Below are 25,427 nucleotides of genomic sequence, written 5' to 3'. Positions count from 1 at the left end.
AGACACACACAGAGCAACTCAACAGTGGGGACACGGGAGGGTCCAGGCATGGTGTTCCAACGTGCTTTATTTCAGGCCATGCTGAAGGCATCCAGGGGCCAAAGACAGGGAACAAAGGAGGGTCCAGGATATAAACACAGGGAAAGAGGGGGCAGAGGAGAGCATCATGGATCTGAGTGCTCTGGAGTTGTACACCAGGGAAGGGACCAATAGGAAATGCCAGGGTGGATAGGCAGAGGCATAAACCAAAGGGAAGTCAGGGAAAGGAGAACTAGCTAGAACATAAACATAAAAGGGTGAAAGGGATAGGGAAAGCCAATGGGCCAACGGGGAGGACAGAACTGGGACAAATTAACATAGTGCTGCAGAGCACCATGGGGAAACTTCTTTCCTCACCCTGAGCTGTGAAGAGTGCCCAGAGCCTAAGGTGCATCTCTCCAGGGAATTGCTGTTGCATTCTCCGAAGTCAGCTCACAGGCCTCCAGGCTTCAGAGTCTTCAGAGAAAAAAGTAAATTCATAGTTTCAACAGTTAATGCCCTTTGCTCTGTCTCTGCAGAGGACAGTTGTGTATGTAGTCTCATATCAATCTCCTTTTCTGCCTCAAGGGTTAAAACAGTGTCTGCAGTTCTTGGGTCTCAGTCAATATATCTGAATATTCAGTGTTTGGGAGCCTGTTGAGAAAGCTTGTCTGTGTAACTCTGTATTTTTAAAAGTTGCTGTAATCAGTATTTTTGTTATAACAAATTAAGATTTGCTGGTTAGTTTTGTATTCCAGCTAGTGCTTATTCTTTTCCTGAAACCTTTTTGCCTAAATGACTGTTTATAAGACTCTTAATTATCTTAGCAATGTATATATACTTGAGAATTTTTACCTCATGAGTGGCAAACTATCTGAATTGCTTACAACTACTTCCATATTGACTATTCCAACCTTTAATTTTACAACTTTCCTTTCTGGCACCATAGCAATACAGGTGAAGGATTTCTTCACTGAAGTGTTAAGCTCAGCTGCCTTATGGCAGGTAGAAAACTGTTCCTTAAACAGCAATTTATTGCTTCCTTTCTACATGCATAGTTCTTGTTTGACCTGCCAATAGTATTTGAAAAGTTTAATCCTTGCTGGAAATCAGATTACTGAAAGGTAGCTGTGGAAGACTGCAATAGGAGATATTTTCCATTTCATGCCATTGATTTCTGTTTTCTGTTAATAAAAAGATAGATGAAAATAACCTGTTTTGTGGATAAATATTTGTAAATTTCTGGATAAATTAACTATTTTCTGGGTAAATAACTATTTGGTGATCTAGCTCCTGTGGAGGCACTTCTTTTGGAATCTTACATGAGCTTTACTCTTCAAGTCTTTCAATTTCTTCTTTCAAGCTTCTTCAGCTATCTTGGCATTTAAAGATGGCTCCTATTGTAGGTAAATTACCTGTAGAATAATTTTCTGCCTTTTTCTTTTATGAGTGGATGAAATTTTGTTAACTTTGTCTCTCTTTTCTCACACAAGAGTTCCAAGCGAGAGTGGAAGCCTTTGGAAGACCACAGCTGCACAGATGTACCATGGCTGCTCTTATTCATCCTCTTCTGCATAGGAATGGTGAGTAAAACTCAGAGGATTTTGTAAATGTTATATAGCTAAAGAGTTTGTGTTCATAAGAAAGGAATTTTAAAACCTGTCAGTAACTGAATCACTGGCAAAGATCAGGATATGTTTGCATGAGAATCATCAACTGTAGAACAAAAATGGGTAGTATGTACATATCAAAGGCCATTGGTAGGGATCCATAATTTATTGTTGGTGCCAATTCTTGCTCCAGCTTCTTTTCCCCTGAAACTGCAGTCTCAGTGGTAAGTAATTTTTCAGCAAAATTAATTACCACTTGACTCATGTTCCTTATGCATGTCCCAGAAATGATAGCTAGGTGTCTGGTAAGCAATTCTGTGAATGAAAGTGAACTTTTTTGTGAGAAACAGAAATTCTGACTGTCAAAGAGTGAGCTGAGATTTTGTTTATTTCTTAATTTATTTATTTTTATTGTATACTTAGTAGAAGCAGCTATTGTTAAAAACCAATGATAAGATCTTTCTTTCAAAGTTTTAACAGTTCTGTACTCTGTGATGAAGCCATCTACTTTTTCAAGCCAGCCTCACGAAACTCTACACTTTTTATTAAAAGACTAAACCTCCAAAACTTAAAGATTAATGTAGAAGTACACTTCTTTCCATCTTGCTTTGTTTCATGGACCTATGTTTGCTACTCTTCTTAAATAGAGAATATCCATTGCTGTCTTGTACTACTGTGTTGCAAACAGGTGTCCTTAGGGGGGGTTGGGACTTAATGTACTCTCAGCTTTCTTCTCTGCTCTTCCTCAGTCTCTGGTGTTAGGAATAATTCCACTGAAAAAATTCTTCTACTTTCCTCAGGGTGTTTTTCAATGGTTGGGCTTCAAATGTAAAAATTATAATGATTATTTAAAATCATATCAATTGTGTTGTCACTGTAATGTGAATATCGTAAAATTGCAAAAAGCACGGTGCTTCCTGAAACATGTAGCTCTCTTTTTGCATTTGTTTTTTTTTTCTGGTTTTGTTCACGTTCCCTGATTATTCGGGGAACTGAGCATGAACTGTTCCTCCAACTATACATTAGTTTTCTGTGCATGAGTGTCCCAAATTTTCCTTTCTAAGTAATGTAGTATACAGAGCAATCATCCGACTGGGTCACATAGTTACCATTCTAGGAGACTTCACTTGCGGGGTGAACCACCCACGTTTTCACTGTTGCATGCCAACGTCATTACCTGTTGTCATCATTTCATCTGATCCTGCCACTGCCATCTGTTGCCCTATGCTCTTATCTCAGCTGTTTATCCACTTCTCAAATCTTAGCCTGTCTCACATGTAAAATCAGCTCCTTGGTGGTAGTGGAGTCAGCTGATGGTTCATTTCTCCCTATTAGTGGTTTGCTAATGAGGCTTTTGGGCTAGTCTCTTGTTTGCACAATCATTGCCTTAATCTTGGTTTTGCTTGCGAAATATCTCTGAAAATTCACAGCAAGACTTGCCTACATAGGATATTTTCCGCACTACTTGGGTGGTCTGAACCATCTTGCTTTGCATCTGTTTCTTTCCTGCATGTAAAACCAGTGTCTGGAACCATCGTGGCCTTGACCTGCTCACTTGCTTTAAGAGGATTTCCCTAAAAGAAACTTGTGTTAGATAGGCCTCATAATTCTGGCTCATCTTTGAAAGTATTTAATTTAAAGGAAAGAAAAAAAATCTGAAAGCAAGGAAATCTGTATTGTGTGAAATTGTCCAAGATGCTTAGCAATCTGTCACAACTCCATCTCTGCTTGTAGTTCTTCTTCACTGCCGGCCCTTGTGCACTTGCTGACTTCTCCCTTCTGCTTCATGCCCCTTGCTGACAGTATGACTTTCAAATAAACAACATACAGGAGTCTTAACTCTGCTTGTATAATATCCTGTATTAGATGTCTGAATCCCCTTTTAACTTGCATTCAGTTTTATTATTGCACAAAAGTTCTCTCTGATAGTCGTTGTCTTTCCCTTTCCAGTCTGAAAGAATTTTTAGACAACCTCTGCTTAGAAGTAAATGAATAAAACTGACTTTTCCCATCTTTCAGAGTATTGCTAACTGTGGGGTTTTTGTATTCTTCCAGGGTTTTATCTGTGGCTTTTCAATAGCTACAGGAGCAGCTGCAAGACTGCTTTCAGGATATGACAGTTATGGAAATATTTGTGGACAGAAAAATGTCAAGGTGGAGGGAATAGTCAACAGTGGTCTGGACCTCACACACAAGAAGTAAGTATGTGATAGGTTTTGCCTTGCCTGGTTTAGAGAATGCAAAATTGTTTCTTTCTTTGGAAGTGATTTTAAATATGGTGGGAAAATGGATATGTCAACTCATTTCTACTTGTCCTTTGACACTTTTCTCATTTAGAGGACGGCAATCTTTTTTAACAACTAGCAACATTAGACTATGTTGGCAGATATGCAATATTAATACAGCTAAGCCATTGAGAAATTACTTTTTCTCAGTATCCATTTCATGTAGGATATTGTACTAGGCTGATGAAAAGTCTTGTTTGTTAGGGTTTTAAGTATGACAAGTAGTCTCAGATTTGGGAGCAGGCTTTGATATCAATGTTTACTTTTGATGTTGTATGCTTGATTTCTGCCATGACATGTAAGGGGAGATGAGATAATCTGGCACATTAGAATAAGACTTTAAAATTTGAACTGTAGGCAGAATGTATATATGTGACTTGTGGAGAAAATGCACAAAACTTGAGAGGTGTGCACAGCTTTGATTAAGCACTGTCCTGTTAAAACTCATACTCAAAGTTCAGGTACTTCCTATCCGTTGTCCAGGAAGACATCACACTACAGTAGTAGTACTGGAGCAGTGGCAAGAATTCTTCACTGACAGGTTGAATACCTGTGAATGTCTGTTGAGGTCTGTGTTGTTAGATAAGCTCAGAGTCCTTCTGTACAACTTAGGAAACTTAAGGAAGCAAACTGTTTAGCTTAGTACAGTGATATTCACTTACAAAGAAAAAAGTGTTTTTTTCATCACCAGTTACTTCAAGGAGCTAAAAAGTTACTGATTTTTGAATATGATAGCCTTTTACTACATACTTTCACACTAACAGAATTTAGATAATTTTCCTAAGTTATTTGGGAAGCATGCTTTCCTGAGATGATCTTATTTTGAGTTACTATTCTAAAGATTTCTAAGTATCTCATTTAAGATTTAGTGTAGATAGATAATAGGTGGTTATCAGAAAGATATGAGATAAATAAAATGTCTGGAACTTTTTACTGATATCTTTTGTCAGAAAAATGATTTCTTACTCTAATCTGATCTTTCAAGAAGGTTGAAAGGCTTAAAGTTTATGCAGCGAAATTTTCCTGTTTTTTACAGAAACATTTTAGCCTTTTCTAAACTCATGTGTATACAGTATAAAATTGTGATTCTAGTGTTCTGAGAAAAAATCCAAGTTTAAAGAATAATTTTAAGTTTACCCTTAGAAGGAAATGGTATCTGAGTTCATGTGAAGGTAGAGAATTTCAGACACCTTATTGAAATGTAATAATTAATATTGTGATGGTCTTCTACATGTGACATAGGTCAGACCATCATGTGGGGAAACATCTACCACTAAGTAAATTCCTCTTGTAAATGCAAGCTCAGAAGACAGTAGATAAAAAGAGAGACTGTTTTAAACACAGCTAATTGACAGAGCCTGTTGTTTGTCAAGACATCTTAATGAGGTTCAAAAGAATTATGCTTTTCTAACAAGGATGTTGTGGCTTGAGGCATGAACTAAACAAATTAATAGACACACACATATAAGTTATAGTGCTCTCTATCTGGTTAAGAGAAAACCCTCTAAGGCAGATTACTCTTTAACTGTTCACATGAAGTGCCTGGTATAGTCCAAGGTATCCAGTTTTGGAAGTGATTGGTTCTTATATAAGTGAGTGATCCTTCCTTCTCTCACACCTCATGGTTTATTCTGAAAAATTGCCAAGCAAATTAGAAAAGCTATCTGCTTTGCATCTGTCTCTAGCAGATGGAGTCCCTACAGTGTCTGAGGTGGAGTTCATGGGAGTATTTAATGATATTTTTATAGGAGCACTTTGCAGACAGACGGTAAAAATAAACTCTTCTTCCTGCCTATACATTTCAGTTTGTGTAGAGAAAGAAAAGACTTTAAGCTCCACAAATGGGGCTCTGGAAACGTGAAGTTACTCTCATTTCATTTTGCTTGCAGGGTAATTCCATTTCCATTTCCTAGTCCAAGGGCTGAAAAGCTAAATCATCTGTAAAAGTAACATTTTCTTCCTTATATATGACAGCAACCCATAGGCACTGTCATGGAAGTGAAATTGATGTGGTCTGTGTGGATATGGAAATCTGGGTGGTAAGGGTAAAGAGTACAGTTCTCACAGGGATGTGATTTGGTCTGTGTACATCAGATATGCTGAAACCAGTGAGATGAAGTATTGGGAAGGAGGATTTTATAGCCTGGTCTTGTGAACAAAGAGTGGATCAGGCATCCTTTTATTTTTATAAAGTAACCACAACACACTTTAGTAGTCTGTCTTCTACAGTCAGACATAAGACAATATTCCAGAACTGGCAGTGAATTCTAATTAAACCTATTTGCTTCAAGTAAGCTCCTTGTTTTACAAGTTCTGGTAGTTATAAAGGGTTAAAAAAATGACCTTTTATTTGCAAATAAATGATAATCACAGCAGCCAAATGCAAGTCTCTGAAATGCTAGTTCAGTCTGGTTTTTGATCACCAGTGTGTTGTTATTTAGACAGAATTCAGTTTGTGCTGTCTACTCAAGTACTAGGAGATGTGCATATGATGCTATGAAGAATAGCTAGGGTGGCATTCTGCCTGAGCACATGCATTTGATCCCAGGAAATGCCTGAACTTTAGGTAATTCTCCAAGGTAATGGGAAAACGCAGGTTTTCAGGATGGTTTGCAGCATGTACACAGAGAATTTGATTGACTGAAACTGTGTATGCCCTACTGCTGAGAAATTTTTGACACTCGACTCTTACCTCCATTAGGTGACACAGATCAATTATGATACCTGGTAGCTGTGCCCACATTTCTGTCAAAACTGTATAGGATGCTGTAATTGCATTGTATTTCTAAACTTCCAAGTTTGAGTTAGAATTGTAGCATTTATTTTACAAAATATTCTGGCGATTAAAATGATAGCTTGACCCTTGAATTGAAATAATGGTAGAAGTGGGATGAGTTCTGTCTTGCTAATAGTGACATTCCTGATTTGGTTTCCGTGGGGAAATTCAGAGGACCCTCTTGTCTAGGAATTGGAGTCCAGTTCTACAGCTCCCAGAGCCCAGGGTCTCTGCTGAGATCGGAGGCTGAGGGATGTGGATGGAAAGTAACATACGGGACATTGACATAGCTGGTTACACAAACTGGCAGTGACAAGGTGCTGCCTTCAACAGTGGTACTCATAAGCAGAGCCAGTCATGTCCCCTCCTCCTCCTAGTGATGAAAGAAGGAAGGCTGACAGTGGCAGAATGTCACTAGTGCAGAAGGTCACTAGGCACCCGCATGACACTTTCCAGGTTCACGCCTTATCCACGTTATGGGTTCCCCTTCTCAGCAGCTGATCCAGTTTGGTGCTAAGTACCTAACATTTATGCACTCATTCCACAAGCACCCCAGAGCGACAGTTTCCCCCAAATAACACCACAGACCCTCTGCCCACCCAACACTTCTCACCTAGAGCTCCCTACTCGGAGCTAGACTCAGTGATCCTTCAGGGTCCCTTCCAACTCAGGATTTTCTATGTTTCTATAATTTGAATAAATCGTTCTGGAGAAGGTACAGATGCTCAGCCCCATCAATAGCCAGCACCACAAGGGCAGTGACCACCTATGCTGAGTCTTGTGACCTCTGTAGCTGCTTTTTTTGTAGGCACACATTGTTCTCACCCCAGCAGCTCATTGCCAAGACCCCTCCCTGCGACTGGCACCGAGACCCCACTCAGGTAGCTAAAACCACATTGCTGTGGCACCCGAACACCTGGTTTGATTCCTGCTGCTGGCACCAAATCCCTCACACCCATGTCAGTCCCCCCAGCAGCTGTCACTTAATCTCTGCAGCGCTTGCAGCATCCATGCACATTGTATAGAGACTGGAATTATGCAGAGAGAGAGTTTAAAGCTTTAGTAATAGGGCAAGATAGACTGCAGTGATCAGGTGCTGAGGTTAGATAACATACTGACCAACATCAACTTGCATGTAACTGTTCCCTTTTACACCCCTGTGTCTGCTGCCTTGTCCTGTGCATGTTCCCTTTGCTGCTAGCAGGGTCCCACTGACCCTTCCTACATTTTGTACTTAAGAGTTTGCATCCCTATCAATCGCAAAGTCCCTGTCTGCAGTTTCTTGATAGCCCATCAATCGCTGTCATTGTCAGAGTTTCTTTCTGATTATTGTTATTACTAACATTAAGTGGATAAGTTTTCTGTCTGATTGTCTCCTTTTCCTTTTCTGAATTTGGCAAAGTCCTTAGCCAGATAAGACTATCTGAAAAATCACCAAATCATCATCAAATTTTCATAATCCACATGTCCTTACCACTCAGTGAGACTGACCAGATTTGTTCCCATCCTAGCCTCCCTTGCAATATCAATCAAGTTTAACTCTGTAGGTTCTGCTTTGTAGCTCCTTTGACCAAATACCCTCAAAGAAGTAGACACTCTCCTGCTGCATACCCTTATTGTATGGCATAACAACTGGAGGAACTTCAATTAAAACAGCTATTTCATGTCCTGGTATCAACTCAAGAGTATTTTCCTTGAAGTTAAGGGAAAACTGTGGCTTATTGCTTGCATGCAGTTACTTTTACTGTGTTTGCATGATAGAATTTTCATTTTTACACTTGTTTCTCAGACTTCTTGACTTTTGTCAAGATATTAACAAAAAATTACTTTCAGTTTTAAGAATGCAAGTAATCTATTACTATGTTACAGTTGATTTAGACGACATGAGTTTTGATGGACTTCTAAAGAAGATTGTACTACGTAGTAATCATTCTTGTACACTGACACTGGGTAATAGAACCGTAGACAGCAATTAGCATATAGACTGCAGGTGTTCAGGGAGGACCTAAATGCTTTCTAGGAGCAAAAGGGATTTTTACTGGCTGCAGAATGAATTCCCATCATGAGGACTACAAAAATAGAAATGGCATTTTATGTGGCCGATTTCAGGTGTTTTCATATGATATTAGGTAATATGAAGAGAATATTTCAATGCATAGTCCATCATCAGAATTGTAGGGATTTAAGAATTGTTCAACTTTCAAAGAGAAAAGCATCTCTACTGTATCATCACTGGAAATTCTGTAGGGTTAATGTTTGTCATAAAACATATACATAGCCAGGAGATGTTAGTTAAGAATCTATAATATGTACTTCATGCATTGGATTTTTAAATTACATTCATTGTGAAAAGTTAGCAAGTAAAATATCTTTGAAATACTGCACTTAAGCATTAGATAATTCTACTTAAAATATCTGAAGACAGTTTATTTCTAAGTAAATACCAAAGTAATTAATTCAGTCATGACATGGAAAAATCAATCTATACTAAAAAGCTGTTCTTAATTACTGGTATTATGTGTATTCATTAATACAGCCATGGACCTTTTCTTTTTGCAGAATAAGAGTGACTTTATTTGGTTTGTTGGGTCTTTTTGGAAAAAATTTTGAATTCTCTAAGTCAAGTTTAAGGTTGGAGTAAAGGGTTATGAATGTTTGGACTCATATCTGTGAAGAGGCCTGGTAGGACTACTACTGTTTTTGTGAGTAGCACCATTTGAATGGACTTGAATCAGGTAGAGTTAAACATCCTTTTTGTGTGATCCAGAGGTACATAAATATCAATACATTTGTTGTGCATATGTTGAGTACATAAATTCTTTTGATCCACACAGTTACAATAATATCAAATTTCCTATATTTCTGGGTGGACTGAATCACTCAGTCTTGACTGAATCCCATAGTTTGAAATTTTGTTCAGTGTAATTGTTAATTAAAATAGAAGTAATTTATCTTTTTTCCTTCCATAGGTATGTATTCTTCTTGGATCCATGCAACATTGATCTAGTACATCAGAAGATTAAGTCTATTGCCTTGTGTGTGTCAGCTTGCCCAAGGAAAGAATTGAAAACTCTGGCTGATATACAGAAGTTTGCAGAAACTAATGGTATGAAAAAAATAGGTTTGTCTTTGTTCATGTTTTGCAGGATCTGAAAAAAAGACTCATGCATTAGCTGAGCTAAAAATGAAATATGTATTAAGAAATATGAATGGAAATAATGTGCTCTTTTCATAAAGCTAAAACATTACTGTACCTTTTAGTATGATAGTGTCTTGGGCAATTTGGAAAGCTTGTTTTTAAAATAGGAGTGCAAAATGTAACAAACATTTGAGGCAATGTCTGACTATATATGTTTTCAGCTTCTAAGGAAATATTCTGACATTGCTGCTTAACAGTAATGCTGTTTAAATGTTCTCATGTACAGGGGGTTAGTGAGAGCTGTGCTGCTGTTTAATGGCACTTGTGGCACAGAGTATGGCAGTGTGTGAAAATATTCCTGCTTTTATTCAATGCTACTGTGCTGTTCTTTTTTGGGTTTTTTTTTTGTTTCATTTTCTTATGCTTTTCTTTAAAAAGGAAGTATAAAGGAAACGAATTGCATTAACAAAGGAAATATTATACCTTGTCTTCCTTAAGAGCTGTACTTTTTTTCCGTTGTAGTAATACTGACATTACTAGCTCAGTTCCCATTTAGCAGTCAGTGTAATAAAATGTATGAGAAATAATCAACCTTTGGACATACAAAATAAAGATATAGAATTAATTTGAGGAAATTTTAGCAGTTTTTAGTTACTCAAGTGGGAACATTTTCCTAGTGTGTGGGATCAGTCCTAAAGTTATCTTTTAAAACGATGCAGTAATGGTTCTGTGCAAGGTACTTGACTAAAAATGAGACAGTCTGGATGACCTAGTTCAAAGCCGTGGAACTGATTATTTTTCATAAAAGAAATGGAAATGTTTATTTCTGTAATAGCACAGGTTATGTGTGTGGTCTTTATGTTGCAAGAGTTCTATTATCAGTACATTGCAAAGGTTCCATATTGCCAGAGTTTCATACCTCCTTGGTGTTTCTTGTAGGCAGCTCCTCTAGGCACTAACTCTTCCTTGCCCTCACAGCAGCCACTGACTCCAGCTCCCCTCAACCAACCAATCCACTCTTTTATAACACTCTGCTGATTGGCTACAGGTGTGGCCTGTTAAAATCAGGCCTGCTCCTATTCCTTAATAATTGGCTCAGCTGCAGCTCTTTAGGAGATAAGATTACATTCTATACCATCTTCATTTACCCATACTGTATCCCCCTACATATGTGAGTACTCTTGTTTGAAAGCAGAGTGAGTTGAAATGGCCCTGGGGCTACTGTTAGTGCCCTTGGTCTCCCACTGCGCTGTACCTGCAGGCCTGGGTTCTGACAGCTGAATCAGGAACCTGAACTACTGTAAGGCATCACAGCCTTTGCAGAGCTGCACAAACAGCTTCCTCCTGTGATCAGTGCACCGTTGTCAATTACAAGTGAAAATAGTAATATATCTACACTTGCATTCTTTACTCCTTCTCCGAGCATGCTGTGGTTTTTTTTAACTAATACAGGCCAGTTCTTTGTTAGTATGTAGTGAAGGTCATTTGTGGTGGAGTTTAAGTACCTCTTGAAGGAATGGAATTCAGACATGTCTTTCTTTATGACCAACATGGTTTCTATAAGTTAAATCTCTTATTAATTGTGCCTGACATATGTTCAGTATAACTATCTTTTAAAGTGCAACAAAGACCACTCCTCCCAAATCATGATATGCTGCATCTTGTCCTCATGAGTCTTTGTTCTAATTCTGTTTTCCTTAGGGCTTTAGATTTTAAAACCTAAAGATAATTTTAAAAAAATTAACATGACAGGCAATTTTTTCAGTTTCCAGGAGCTTGGTCAAAAGTATGAAAACTGGTGCTGGAGCAGAACAAAATCACTAATGAGTTCAATTCCCGATTTTCATTATATATATGACTTGTCAAAGACAGGTATTTTACCAAAATGAGCTTTCCTTTTATAGAGGAAGTCTGTGCATGACTAAAATTGCACCATTCAGAGAAATATTGTTATCCTCATGTTATATTTCTGCTTAAATTTTCACCAATCTATGGAAATTACAAAAAATGATGTTTTGCAGCAAATGAACAGCTTAATTGTTGATTATTTTAACAGTTGCATTTATATAGTAATAAAGTTCAAGTGTGATTCAGCCTTTTAGCAGAGCAAGAACAGTGAATTAACACCAAAACTGTAATGTTCAGTAAGCAGAATAATTTTTCTGAGGTCTATTTTGTAGCTATGATAGTGGATTTCAATTAATTAATGCTAGGATTAGGTTTGGCAGTCCATTTTAAGTGACCATTAACTCCACTGTAAAAATAGTAATAGTAATAATGAAATCTGAGGACCTTGAACATGACTGCAAAGAGCTTAATTTCAATTTCTGTGTTTGTGATGATGTATAGTTAGAAAATACAGTTCCACTGTCAAGTTCTGAAGGAGCAGGACAAATCTGTTTGGTTTTGTGATAATTGGTACTGAATTTTCTCAGGCTCACAACTTCTAACATTCCAAAAAAAACACCAAATCGCCTCGTAATGTTTTAAATGTATAGGTAAAGAATGCAATCAGCTCTTAATTTTGCTCTGTTGAGCCTTTCTGAAAGCTTTAACCCTTTCTCCATCCTGAAAATAGCAATTATCTGGTGACAGATTGTGTAGGTTGTGGCATGTGCTTTTGTAGAGTTGGCCGTTTTCACCTGGCTCGAATGCCATCCCTGAAATCACCTTACTTGTCCATGCATCTTGAAATTCATAAAGGAATTATGGTTTAAGAACCCTTCCTCAGCCCAAAGAAATCACCTATTGTGCCTCAGTTGCCCACCAAGCAGTGGTGTGGTAAGTTCAAATAAATGTGATTTTTAATCTAAACATCTTTATGAAGAGCTGTAACATGTAAAGTGGGCCAGACATATTTTCATAAAAATCCTTTCTTTAGGACTTTTCCCCTTTCTGAGAAGCTGTGGCCTCAGCAACAAATGTAAACAATGGTTACCTGCTGCTGTGGAATGCAACAGGTGGATCCATGATTGGTCTCCCATGGATGTTTGGATTTACTGACCACTCACGGCAGTGCTGTTCTCGCTTTCTGCTGAGACACAGAACTTTGTTATTCATTCCTTTTCTATTCTTAGCTTAGCCAGTTGCTGAGAACTTTTCTCTCTATTCCTATTAGCATAATAATAATGTAGTACATAGCATAAAATAATAAATCAAGCCTTCTGAAAATGAAGTCAACATTCTCGCCTCTCTCTTCACCCTGAAAAACCCTTGTAAGCCCTGTAACAGTAAAGCATATTAAAACATCTTTGTATTGGGTAGTGATTTTATCAATAGCACATATGAATTTGCAGCTAGCTTAGCATTTATAGTATTTTTACTAAAGTGAGGCATGCACTTGATTGCCTCAACACAAAAGGACAGAACTACCAATCCCAAAGATTCAGAACACGTATGGCAGAGCTCATACGTTTGTTGTGCAGTTCTGCAAGTGAGATTATAAATAAGCATTTGGGGCAGGGAAAATGCTTGCTTGAGGGAAGAAGACCATTTCATGATAAAGCAGCCTTTTAGCTTTCTGAATCAGTAATGATGCCCTTGTTCTTCTGCTGTAATTTGGGAAAAGGAGCTGATTTTTGTGAATAACACAGCACCATTTCAGGACAATAACTTCACTCCCACCTCTACCTCACTTGGCCTCTCACAGTCAGGTCCTGCATTTGCAGTACCTTCCCATCAAGAAAGAGAAGCCCATCTCTTGCAAAGCCAAGCTGATTTTGAGAACACAAGAAAGCACATACCTTTAATGTCTTCACAATAATTCACACCCAGAAAACTGGAACCAGCTGGGACCTTTTACAAGAGGAGGAAAAAGGGAAAAAGAAAGCTGAGCACTTGTCCACTCAGATCTTGACTTGTACAGAGATGCAAGCTGTAAAATACAGAAGTATTCTGGAGCAACTCCTGAAAGTGGCACAGGAAGATGCAGTGTTACCTGAGAAATGTTGCAATGCTGTTCTCAAACAGCCATGCTAGTACTTGATTTTGTAGAGCTAACGGTTGGACACAACTGAGAATATTGTGTTGTGAACTGACTGCTGTTGCTCTCCCCAGGATTTTCTCACCCAATAGAACAGCTCAGGCACAGAGTACTTGTGGTTCAATGTTCTTGTTGGTTTTTGCCCTTAAAAAATTATGTATTTTGAGTAGTGTGACTGAAAGCTGTCTTTCCCAGAAACCAAATTGATGCTTCAAAACTTGATGTCCATGAAATACTGCATTGATGTTTTCAAGGACTTGCTAAAGCATTTTGAAATATCCTTGAAGATACAATTAATGTATGACTGTGCCAAATGAATAATGAAGTGTCATTATTAAAGAGAATCACTAGACAAGTGGCTATAATTTCCATTGTGTTTAATTCAGTGATAACTATAGTGCCTACTCAGTGTGGGAACTACAATTCCTATTTGTTGTTTAAATAACAAATGCATATTTAAGAACCTAAAACGAAATTTTTATTTTGCAGCATTGTGGCAGGCATTTCTGTTGTCAAAATTCTGTAGCTAGACCAGGCTAGTGGCCTGTGTCTGCACAGAGCCAGAGGAATGCTTCATTAAATTTGCTATAGAGACTGACCTGAAATAGATCAATAAAGGAAATCAGTCCACTAAATCTGAGCAGGTGATATCTCTGAGCTATGAGAAGGAACCACAGGCGAAACAAAAAGGATTTTTCTTTTGTTTGAAGATAATGACATATTCATGTGTTCCTGTTGGCACTTGGTTTAGAAATAGCTGTTACGTGGGTCACTGTGAGCTTCTGACATTTTTTGTCTGCTCTTTTTCTCCTTGCCTTAGTTTTCAGTGAGAGTATGCTGCTTAAAACTTAATCCTTTTCTTGTAATTTTCCTGAAGTACAATGTACTGCGTTAGTTACAGATACCTTATGCTTAAAGCAATTCTGCACCCACAGGTCTTTGGAAACCTGGGTATGTTAATTTTGAGTGTCATTTTTTTATTGACTAGAGTAAAAGTACATTTTGAGCAGTTTTGAGATTCAGGGTCATCTACTGGTACTCTGTCTTGTTACCTGAACTGTCCATCAGGTTTGTGTTGTACTGCAAATGTATCCTCTAGTTAGAATTAAATTGTTTCCTCAAGAGAAAGTGACGGCATGTGGAGTCCTCCAATAATGCTGTGTTGTGTTATTGATCACATTAATAAACCATTTGGAAAGGGGAAGAAACAATGAGGTTATAAATCATGTTGTGACTACTGAATGTGGTCATGTCTGTTGTACCACTGAAATTTAGAATTATATGGAAAAACCCGCTGCTATCAATTGCATGGAATAAAATGTCAAATCAAAAGGAATGTCCCCAGAATGAAGGGGTGGGAACCTATTGTTATGCAAGTGGTGTTTTAATTTAAAGTGGTTATTGATACTTGGGGAAAAGATTGTGAGGATCACAAGAGGATTAAGTTGGAGGCGCAGCATTGTCTGAAAATGTAATGTTTACGAATTGTGAAGAGGGACTGCATTTTTTGTAAACTCCTGCTGTGTTGGCATCATAAAGGCTGTGTTTTATATATAATTTCTTTTTTATAATTTTTTAATATTTTTAAATAATTTTTTAAAAAATTTGTACACAAACATAAATATGTATATTCTCAGCATGTATTCACCTACTGTACATATAAATATATATATACACACACATCACACACATACATACTGACAAGGGAAACAAGGATTATCATTATAAAAGGACCAGTGATTTCCTCTGTCTGTAGAAGAGAAAACTATCAGGAAAAGTAAAGTCATTAAAAGCAGGAATATCTTTGAGAAGGTTGAAAAATTATTGTTCCTTCATCTCATAACCTGAGTAATGTGAAACTAGAGATCAAAATGAAATCACTAAGCATCAAAGAGACAGATTTTTTGCACACAAGTTAGGGTTAATTGCCATGAGGATATTTCAAAAAGAAAAAAAGATGAACTCTTAGAATAATTCTCTTAGAATAGAAAATACAAACTCTCTTTGGGTGTTTAGTTAGCACTAAAGAGTATCCTTAAGTTTTAAGTTGTGCAGAGCTAAAGATACGGTAGGAGAAACATCTGCTACTTGACTAGATGTATTCTTAATTTGATTCCAGAGTAGCTGGTTTTATTTAGCACTGGAAGAAATAGGTAAAATAGCACTGGAGGAATAGGTAAATTAATATTTTTCAATTCTGTACTGTTAAGAATAGGAGAAAGTGAAGAGTATTGTCTTATTTTTTTAATTACAACTCAAAATACATATATATATAGATACATGAATTCTGAAGCAAGATTTTCTTTTTTCCATACTCTTATTTGTAACAGCATGTTTTAAGATCTATCACAGTAGCTCTCTTTGTGGTCTTCAATTATAGAGACTTTTGAAGACCTAACTAATGAGGTTTTGTGATGGATCTTTCTTGGAATATTCTTGCAGGCATTGGAGAATGCTTACTTTCACTTCAGTCCCATATTTATTTATAAAAGCATCTGTAATTTCTCCTGCCTTTTGATGCTCATCGTTTTAAAGAAGTGGTGATACGTCTCTCTGCAACAATTAGAGCTAAAGATACATATAAACCTTACTTTTCTTCCTTGAAAACACCTACTGTGCTTCTGGAAGGCAGCAGTGGGTAGGAGAGAATGAAGCTTTTCTTTTCTGAGAACAGTTCTGTCATATTAATCTGACGAGTCCTGACTGCAAAGTGGTCTGTCCTTGCCTTTTTACTTATCTCAAGGCATCATTATTTTGCTAGGGCCCAGAAATCAGATTTAGTTGTCAAAGTTCAGTTCTGTCCTTATTGGTCTTCTATTTCTATTCCTGCTCAATTTGCAAAAGGCATAGCAGCAATGTTTAGGTATGTTTGTGCAATCCTCTGGTGCTTCGACTTCATCTGATACTTTAGACCCCATTAAAATCTCTGGCTAAGAAGTGGAGTTTGTGTTTTCTTAGTCATTATGTGTCTGCTCTTGGAATATTTTTGTTCTAAAATAGGTAAATAGGAAATTTATACAATTGTAAACTTCTGTGCTTAGTGCTTGTGTTCTGAGTAGAATTACTTCCTATAGTTGTAGATTGGCTAAAATTACTATTGTCAGGCCTAGCAGTCAAAGAATAGAGTCTGGTCAACATGATGTGGTTTGTTTCATGCTGATCTGAACCCTTTTCCATTTGGCAGGAGTCCATGAAGAGAGTATCATATAATTACTTGCCATAAGCATGCTTTTTCTGGGGTCGTGCAGCATTGTTTTCTTACTGACAGAACTCAGCAAAGAATAGTAAATACCATCTTCTGTGGAAGTAGTATTTGGCATCCTACCAGTTCTGTGGTTTTTGGCTCTGGAATTTGCTGCAGCTATATACATGAGACAGTATTTTAAGCTGCCACTTTTCTATGCTGCGTTTCTAGTCCATAATATGCTAAGGTAATATCCAATTATTTGTAGCATACCAAGTTGTCTCATTGCATGAAGCTTTGAATGGTTAGTATGTTTCAGATTAACAATTTAGAATTGATAGAGTTTGACATATGGATTTCAGGCAAGTTCTGGGGTGAGAAATATAGAAAAGTGTTAAGAATTTTGTCCTTGTGAGAGTCTGGGAGCTTTGTCCTTCCTGAACTGCACCTCTATCAGTATCAATATCATACTCTAGCCTTTATTGCATGGGTTGGTTGGTCAAGCATAGTCATCTGTGAGTCATGTATTCACAATGTTAACTAAGTTTTAATTGGTGAACTTAGTCATAAAACACCCAGAACTCAAGAGTAGAGCTGGGCTGAAAGTCCAGAGGTGAGTTGTGATTTTAACAGTCTCATTGCTGCTATCATTTCTGCACATTTCTGTGTCTATGAGTTTTATTCCTGTGTCAGAGAACTTTATGAACTAATAGGATGTTACTTGTAAAGGAGGCAATGAAATAAAATACTAAGTTTTTGAACTATAAGTTCTGCTTCATCATATGGCTTTTTAGAACTCAGTTATCAATCACTATAGAATGCGCTGAGTTGGGGAGATCCACAAGGGACCATGAAGTCCACCTTCTGGCCCTGAACAGGATACCCCAAGAATCATGCCTATGTACACGACATTATTGTCTGAACACTACTTGAACTCTGTCAGCCTGGTGCTGTGACCACTTCCTTGGGGAGCCTGTTCCAGTTCCCAACCACCCTCTGGGTGAACCTGACCTAAACCTCGCCTGACACAATTTCAGGCCATTCCCTCAGGTCTTTTCACTGGTCACTGCAGAGAAGAGATCAGTCCCTGCTCCTCCTTTTCCCTTCACAAGGATGTTAAAAACTGTGATAAAGTCTCCTCTCAGTCTCCTCCAGGCTGAACCAATCAAGTGACCTCAGCCACTTCTCACACAGCTTCTCCTCATGTCTCTTCATCATCTCAGTTGCCCTCTTTTGGCCACTCTTCCAGCGCTTAGTATCTTTTTTATACTGTGGCATCCAAAACTGCCCCCAGCCTTTAAGATGAGGCTGCCCCCAGTGCAGAGTAGAGCAGGACAATCCCCTCTCTTGCCCAGCTGTGATGCTGAGCCTGATGCACCCCAGGACAGAGCTGACCCTCCTGGCTGCCAGGGCACTGCTCACTTATGTCCACCTTGCCCTTGACAGTGACCTCCAGGTCCCTGTCTGCAGCACTGTTCTCCAGGGTCTTATTCCTCAGTCTGTCCATACGTCCAGGTTTTTCCTCTCCTAGGTGTAGAATCCAGTATTTGTCTTTCTTAAACTTCATACAGTTGGTAATTTCCCAGCCCTGTCATTTTTTGACTCCTCTCTACAAGGCCTCTGCTTTTAAGGGAGTGAATGTCTCTCCCAGTTTTGTATCACCAGCAAACTTACTTTGGGCCTTTAAGTCTTGTGTCCAAGTTGTTTATTAAGATGTTCAAGAGCAGAGGATGAGATGAAGATAAGACCTAAGGATGGAGCCCTGTGGAACCCCACTAGTGACAGGTCACACCAGTCTGATGTCACCCCATTCTCTGGAGCCCTTTGTGCGTGACCCCTGAGCCAGCTGCTCACCCACCACATGATGTGTTTATCCAGCTGTGGGCTGGACATTTTCTGCAGAAAGGTCCTCTGAAAGACAATATCAAAAACTTTACTGTAATCCATAAAGATCACATCATCTGGCTTCCCATGATCAACCAGCCTGTCCTAGAAGGCAGTCATGTTGGACATGCAGGACTTTGCTCTCATGAAGCTGTGCTGGCTGTGACAATGGTTGTGGTGTCATTCAGGTGTTTTTCAGAACTCCCAGAATAATCTTCTCCATCATTTTACCAGGCAGTGAAGTGAGACTGATAGGCCTGTAGTTTCCAAGGTCATCCTTCTTGCCCTTTTTGAACATTGAGACAGTCTTAGCCAGCTTCCAGTCAGCTGGGAGCTCCCCAGATACCCAAGACTGTTCAAAAATAATTGAGAGAGGCCTTGCAATGACATCAAACAGCTCTTTGAGTATTCTTGGATGAATGCCATCATAAAGCCAGATAGAGGATCCAGCTGGAGCAGCAGATCCCACACAAATTTGGGGTCAATTGGAAGTTGATTATCAATTATCATTCTCCCTGCCATGGTCCTCCAGCTCTGGGCACTGGGGCCTTCTGGGCTCATCACCAGTTGAAAGACACCAGCAAAGAAATCATTAAACATGTCACATGTGTCATGCCATGTAAATGCACAATACATGCACGATATCAGACTCAGAATGGAAGTTCATATAAATTACTCTATCAAAAGAGTGGTTTGTAGTCTCTCGAACTGTGCTTTGCCACATGTATGTGAGAGAGATATGTAGAGCTGCTTGGAGTTCGTTGTAATTTAAAAGAACATCCTCCTAAACTCCTAAGGTGACTGTGCTGCTCCTGGTACTGAAGCTATCCCTGTTGTCTCTGCATAGTTTTGTATTTTTCTGCTTAAGTCTTTGATTCTGAATATGAGTCCATGTTTCTAGATATTGAAGTCCTTGTTTTAGTTGCTGTTAATAAGTGTTGATAGATGGGCAGACACTGCTGAACTCCCAGAATGGAATCCAAAACCCCTTGTATGCTTTCCACTACTATAAGTCAGGGAATATGAATGTCATTGGTGTCCTCTGTGGACTGCTCCTCTTTTTGGATGACTTAGAAATCTTGCCATTTCTCAAGCTGTAAACTCTTGAATAGTAATGCTGCTCTAGCAGGGGTTTGTTTGTTGGTTCACAGCAAAGCAAATGCAGGAAGGAAAGCTGTACTGGAGCTCTGGTCTGTAAAAGTATTTTTACTTAACCACCTTTGGTTAGTTTGGACCTTCCTGTTTACTGTATTGCTGTGGAAAGCAGAGTGTTCTATCTTCTGTGCACTGTGTCTTCTGAGCACACAAGACCTTCAAAAATTTGCCTCCCCATTTAGAAAGAATCTTTGAAGTAAAAGTCCTGGCTTTCTACAGCATCTTTATATATAAGATTGGGGTAAATATAGCTGTTTTCTTTGAGTGCTAGAGATAATGGCTGTTTAGCTCCTTACTATTCCAAACCTCAACAAAACAGAAGGAGGCTTCGAAAAGAAGTTTCTATTCTACAGCTAGGTTGGAAGTTTGTCTTTTGAGGTACTTTGCTCCAGTTATGGCTCCAGTATATTCTAGTGGCTGGAGCAATTCTATTCATTGAAAAGAAACCATGGAACAGAAATGTTTGTATGTCTCCATGATATCACTTTGTGTGTGAAACCACCAAATAACAGGATTGTGGGGCCAAAGTGTGCACACAGGTTGGGCACACTACTCTGTGCTCACCAGTAGCCCAAATACTGATGCTCTGCGTAGTTTAGAAGTATTTTTCTTAATGTTACAACATGTTGGGATCTGAAATCTAATCCTTGTAGGACAGATTGATGTCATTTGCCTAAGGGTTTCTCCAGAAGAAATATGTGTATTGCTGTAGGAAGCAAAGGGTGTATTATATCAGTGATCTTTTAGTTTGTTCTCTGTATACTGCTCATACTGGTTTTGAAATATTTGAATGATACTAATTTAGGAATGAAAGTAGTATCTTTGATAAACTAATTATCTCAGCAAGATGACGCAAATGTTTCCTTCAGCTTTTTCTGGCCTTACCAACTTGAACAGCAACAAAAAGATTGGCTATGTTGGTCTCTGCTCACCCAGAGTAACTAATATAGAGTGGAAAGTTTGACAAGGCTGTTCATTCTTCTCTCTCACCCTAGAAAATGTAAATTTCTATTCAGTGATGCACACAGGCTCTTTTGTGAAGAAATCAGTTTTAAGTGTAAAGTGACATAATTCAAGCACACATAGCACACATTTGAGTTCTAAAGCTCTCTTACACAGTATTAGAGAAGGTTTTCAGAGTATAAATAAATAAATATTTACTGGAATAGTTAGAGTTTCTAATAATTTGGGACAAAAGGACAAATAATCTCATGGGCGTTATTTCAGCTGTGGGACTGGTAGTTTCTTTAAAGGCACGGTAGTTAAGATCTTTTGTTTGACAAGCTACATGAAAATATTTTTCTGCTTGACTGTGACTAAAGAAGTGTGCTGTGAGTTAGGCATCTAAAGGGAAAAGATCCAGAGTAGCCCAAAAGCAGTTCCCAGGCAAGACATGGTAGTGGCAGCCTGAGTTGTCAGGCATGGCAGGAGGGAATATACTGTTGGCTTCCAGAGAGACCTACCAAGGTGTTTCCGTTTTACTCTACAGCCAGGAGTGTATTGGGTTACCCTACAGGTCCTACTTGAATGGCTTGTGACCTGTATGCGCATCAGGGTGTCTGGCATTTGATTTTGCTTCATTTACACTTGTGATCCAAACAGGTCTTCAGATGCACATTTGTACAAAGAGTTGCCTTTCTCCCCATAGTAAATCCTGCCCTTTTTCTCTCATGCCTGAACTGCTAGAAGTCAAAGGGAGCATGGGCATCCACAGAGCAGCCCTGTCCCTTAGGCTTGTTTAGATCTGGGGGCCTTTTCATAAGACACTTAAAACTGTAGTTCACATTGGTCATTTGGCAGAATGGCCAAGCTGGCCCCAAACACTGTGTCATGAATCTATATACACTTGTCCGCATAACACATATCCTTCTTCTTCCTATAGAGCTCTTTATTCTCGCCTTAGAATCATAACCAGAGAGTCATAAGGCTGGAAAACACCCTTAAGGTCATCAAGTCCACCACTAAACTATTTACCTAAGCTCCATTTCTCCACATCTTTTAAGTACCTCCACGGATGGGGGCTCAACTGCTTCCCTGGGCAGCCTGTTCCAATGCTTGACAAACCTTTTGGTGAAAAAATTACTCTTAATACCCAGTCTAAACTTTGCCTGGCACAACTTGATGCCATTTCCTCTTGCCCTGTGTTTTATTACTTGGGAAAAGAGGCCAATCCCCACCTGGCTACAGCCTCCTTTCAGAGAGTTGTAGAGAGTTATAAGGTCACCCCTGAGCCTCTTTTTTCTCCAGGCTAAACACCCCCATCTTCCTCAGTCACTCCTCATAGAACTTGTGCTCCAGACCCTTCACCTACTCCATTGCCCTTCTCTGGATACACTCCAGCACCTCAGTGTCTTTCTTGCAGGGAGGCATCCAGACCTGGGCACAGGATAGGACGGGTGCCCTCACCAGTTTCCAAGTACAGAGGGGACAATCACTGCCCTGGCCCTGCTGGCCACACTATGGCTGATACAGGCCAGGATGCCATCGGCCTTCTTGGCTGCCTGGGCAAAGCTGGCTCAGCTGGCTGTCAACCACATTTATAACTTATCTTTTGACCTATATTCAGAGCAAAATAAAAGTAAATTTTCTTTCTGATTTTAAGAAAAACCTGTAGATTTAGATGCATTTTAGATACTTCATTTACAACAAAAATCTAAGGAATGTTTTTTGTGATATCTGTTTATGTTTATATCATGCCGTATTTTCCACATAAGCAAGCAGAGGCATAAGGATTCATATTGAAAGTATAATTGAAAATGCATTTCAGATGTTTCACCTCCTGTCTTCTTTTTGTAGGAGATCTATCTCTCTTCAATAGTGCATTTGGTGGTTTGGACTGGCTTCCAAAAAACTACTTTGTAGAAGTGGTACTTAAATAGTGACTGCCTTAGATAGAGAGCAGCTGAAGCTGCTAAATAGGCTCTCTGCTGTTTCAGTATGTGAATAGAAGAGGTCTCTTCATAGAGGTACAAATGTAGCGATGATAGATAAAACTTCTGCAAATAATATTCTACAAATTCTACAAATAATAGTTTTGTTCAGTGTAATGCAGGCCAAGGTAAAGCTGTTTGTCAAAATTCTTGGTGTATTTTGGGTAATAGTGTATGTGTATTATCCAGATCCAGCTTGCAGGACTCTATTATACAAACTATTCCTGAAGAGGAGACTTTAATAATGGAAGGAATTGAATATTTATATTGATGATTAAGATAAGTCTTATAAAGATAAGTCTTTATTAAGATAAGTCCTTAGTGTATTGCATAGGGGAAAAGGACACTAAAAGCTATGTATTAAAAGCCCTTGCACTTGGAAGTAAGCAATCTATTAGGAAAGCAGCTTGGAAGGAAATTAATCTTTTGATAGGCAGCTTATATCATTGGAGGCTTCCTTACCTCTGAATTGCTGATATACCAGGGCTCCAATCTGATTTGGAAGTTTCTGATTTCCTAGAAGCATTGGGTCAGATGTTCAGTGTCTTCATTATAGATAAATTGAAAGAAATCTCTCCTAGGTAAGGCACTTCCATTAAGCAAGTGTCAGGTACAAAGGAAAACTTAATTTATGTTTGAATTTTGTTATAGGCAACTTGATCTTTACTGTGCCATACCAATTTGTTTATGGAGAGAGTTCAGCTTTTAAGAAGTTTTGGATATGTAATGCAGAGCTGTTATTTCTGAGCCAACTTTCCAACTTTTTCAGTTTGGCTTATTTTTGTTTCTGTCCCTGAAATCTATAGACAAGCTGTATTTTGAATACACATGCACAAAATCCCCCTGCAAACACAGGAATATTTTCTTTCTATCATAAATGTTATGTTATGCAATATTCATGCATTAAAAATTATCAAGAAAAGCATGGTGGAATAGTAGGGGGATGGGGGGCTTCACAGTATTTTGTGTTCTCTTTTACACCACATTGTGAGTTAGTGTTCTCCATTTAAATACTCGGACTTTGGAAAACCCAAAGCTAGATGGAGAGCGTCATTGTATTTTACTGACAGCTGTGTTGGGCTTGATTTACCACATTACAGGAGGAACTGTAGCAAAGCTTTGTGGTAATGACATGAGGAGGTGCAGAATTAGCACCTGTATCAGTTTTAATGCTGTTTGCAAAGAATATTAGTGGTTTTTAAAATTTGTTTTCTGGACCAATATTTTCTTTTACTTTTCAACAGGATCCACTCTGTGTAGCTATGAACTACAGCCATCAGAATATACAACAGACCCAAGGGCTGCCAAGTTATGTCCTAAATATCCTGTTCCAGAGAGGTAATATGATCAAGTTTTCTGATTTGGGGTGGAGGGAGCAGAGATTTGTTTTGATCATGAACTTTAGAAAATACCAACACATGTTCACTCTTACCAGATAGGTGTTTTAGTGTATTATTGTATATATTTCTAAAATTCAATTTTTAAAAGGTAGTGAAAATAATAGTCAAAGAAAAACCCAAATTATCTGTGTATGTGTTACTGAAACTATTTAATTGTTATCTCCAAATTCTCTTGTCTCATATGACAAACACTGTTCTAAGTATCAGCTGTTTTACTGCCTTTCACCCTATCTATAGCCAGCTGCCTATCAGCAATGCAGATCTGAGACAATCATGGAACATTTTTAATCTTTGGGAGTAAAAAATATGTAGGGATGCACAGTTCTCTGCAGCATTCACTTCTTCTACCTTACGTCAGCCAGTCAGATAGATGCAAATTGCTTCATTTTTTACTCTTTCAGTCTGCAAATAACTAATATAGGGATAGTTCAATACCAAAAAGAGGGCTGTATTTTATTAACAGATAATTTTGAGGTTTATTTTTTTAAGTGTTACATTAGACTGCTGTTTGTGAAATAGGATTGGAAAGTTCATGGCTTCATGAACTCTTGTAGCTGTGCTGCCTGGACCTGCGGAGATGAGCATTGCTGAGAAAAGAAGTGATATGTTAGTGATGTTCGCAGCTACTGTCAGTGTCTTCTGTCAGTAGTTGCACTAACTCAAGAAGAACCATGTTGTGTTTTCTCAAAATTTAGCTTCTCAAATATACTCAGTAGTGAGTGATAACTGCAGAGTCTTTTCTTATGCATAGTTTTCTGTTACGTTTTTTGTAAATATTTGTTCTAACAAACTTGTTCTACAAACTCTGATTTTAAGTCTTTCTTGTATATGTGGTAGCCTCTCCACTGAACCTTTTTTTTTAATATTATAGTGACAATTAGTGGGAGCTGGCATATTAGCTTTTTAAAAAAATTTTCCAATATAGATTTATATTCCAGCTAGCCAGCTGTTATTGCCATAATACAAAAACAAATGAAAACTTCAGTGCCAGCTTGCATACTGAAAAGACTTGTTAGTTCTAATTTTTGCCAGAATTATTTTGACTTCTCATAGTGTGTTCTAAC

At 38.4% G+C, this 25,427-nt stretch overlaps 1 protein-coding gene across 2 annotated transcripts in view; it reads left to right on the top strand.

The window, feature by feature from the left end:
• The window catches only part of SLC44A1 (solute carrier family 44 member 1), a 70,439-nt gene that overhangs the window by 15,131 nt on the left and 29,881 nt on the right, over positions 1–25,427 (top strand). For both annotated transcript variants that reach the window (XM_063181014.1, XM_063181012.1), the window contains exons 2-5: positions 1,512–1,601; positions 3,684–3,826; positions 9,659–9,795; positions 24,208–24,301. In XM_063181014.1, the coding sequence (XP_063037084.1) occupies positions 1,512–1,601; positions 3,684–3,826; positions 9,659–9,795; positions 24,208–24,301 (464 nt within the window). The remainder of the gene's footprint in view (positions 1–1,511; positions 1,602–3,683; positions 3,827–9,658; positions 9,796–24,207; positions 24,302–25,427) is intronic.

The sequence above is a fragment of the Melospiza melodia genome, chromosome Z (assembly GCF_035770615.1).
Source record: "Melospiza melodia melodia isolate bMelMel2 chromosome Z, bMelMel2.pri, whole genome shotgun sequence".
In the NCBI taxonomy this organism is placed as follows: domain Eukaryota; kingdom Metazoa; phylum Chordata; class Aves; order Passeriformes; family Passerellidae; genus Melospiza; species Melospiza melodia.
Note: the sequence above shows the minus strand (reverse complement) of the source record. Positions and strands in the feature narration are given on the sequence as shown.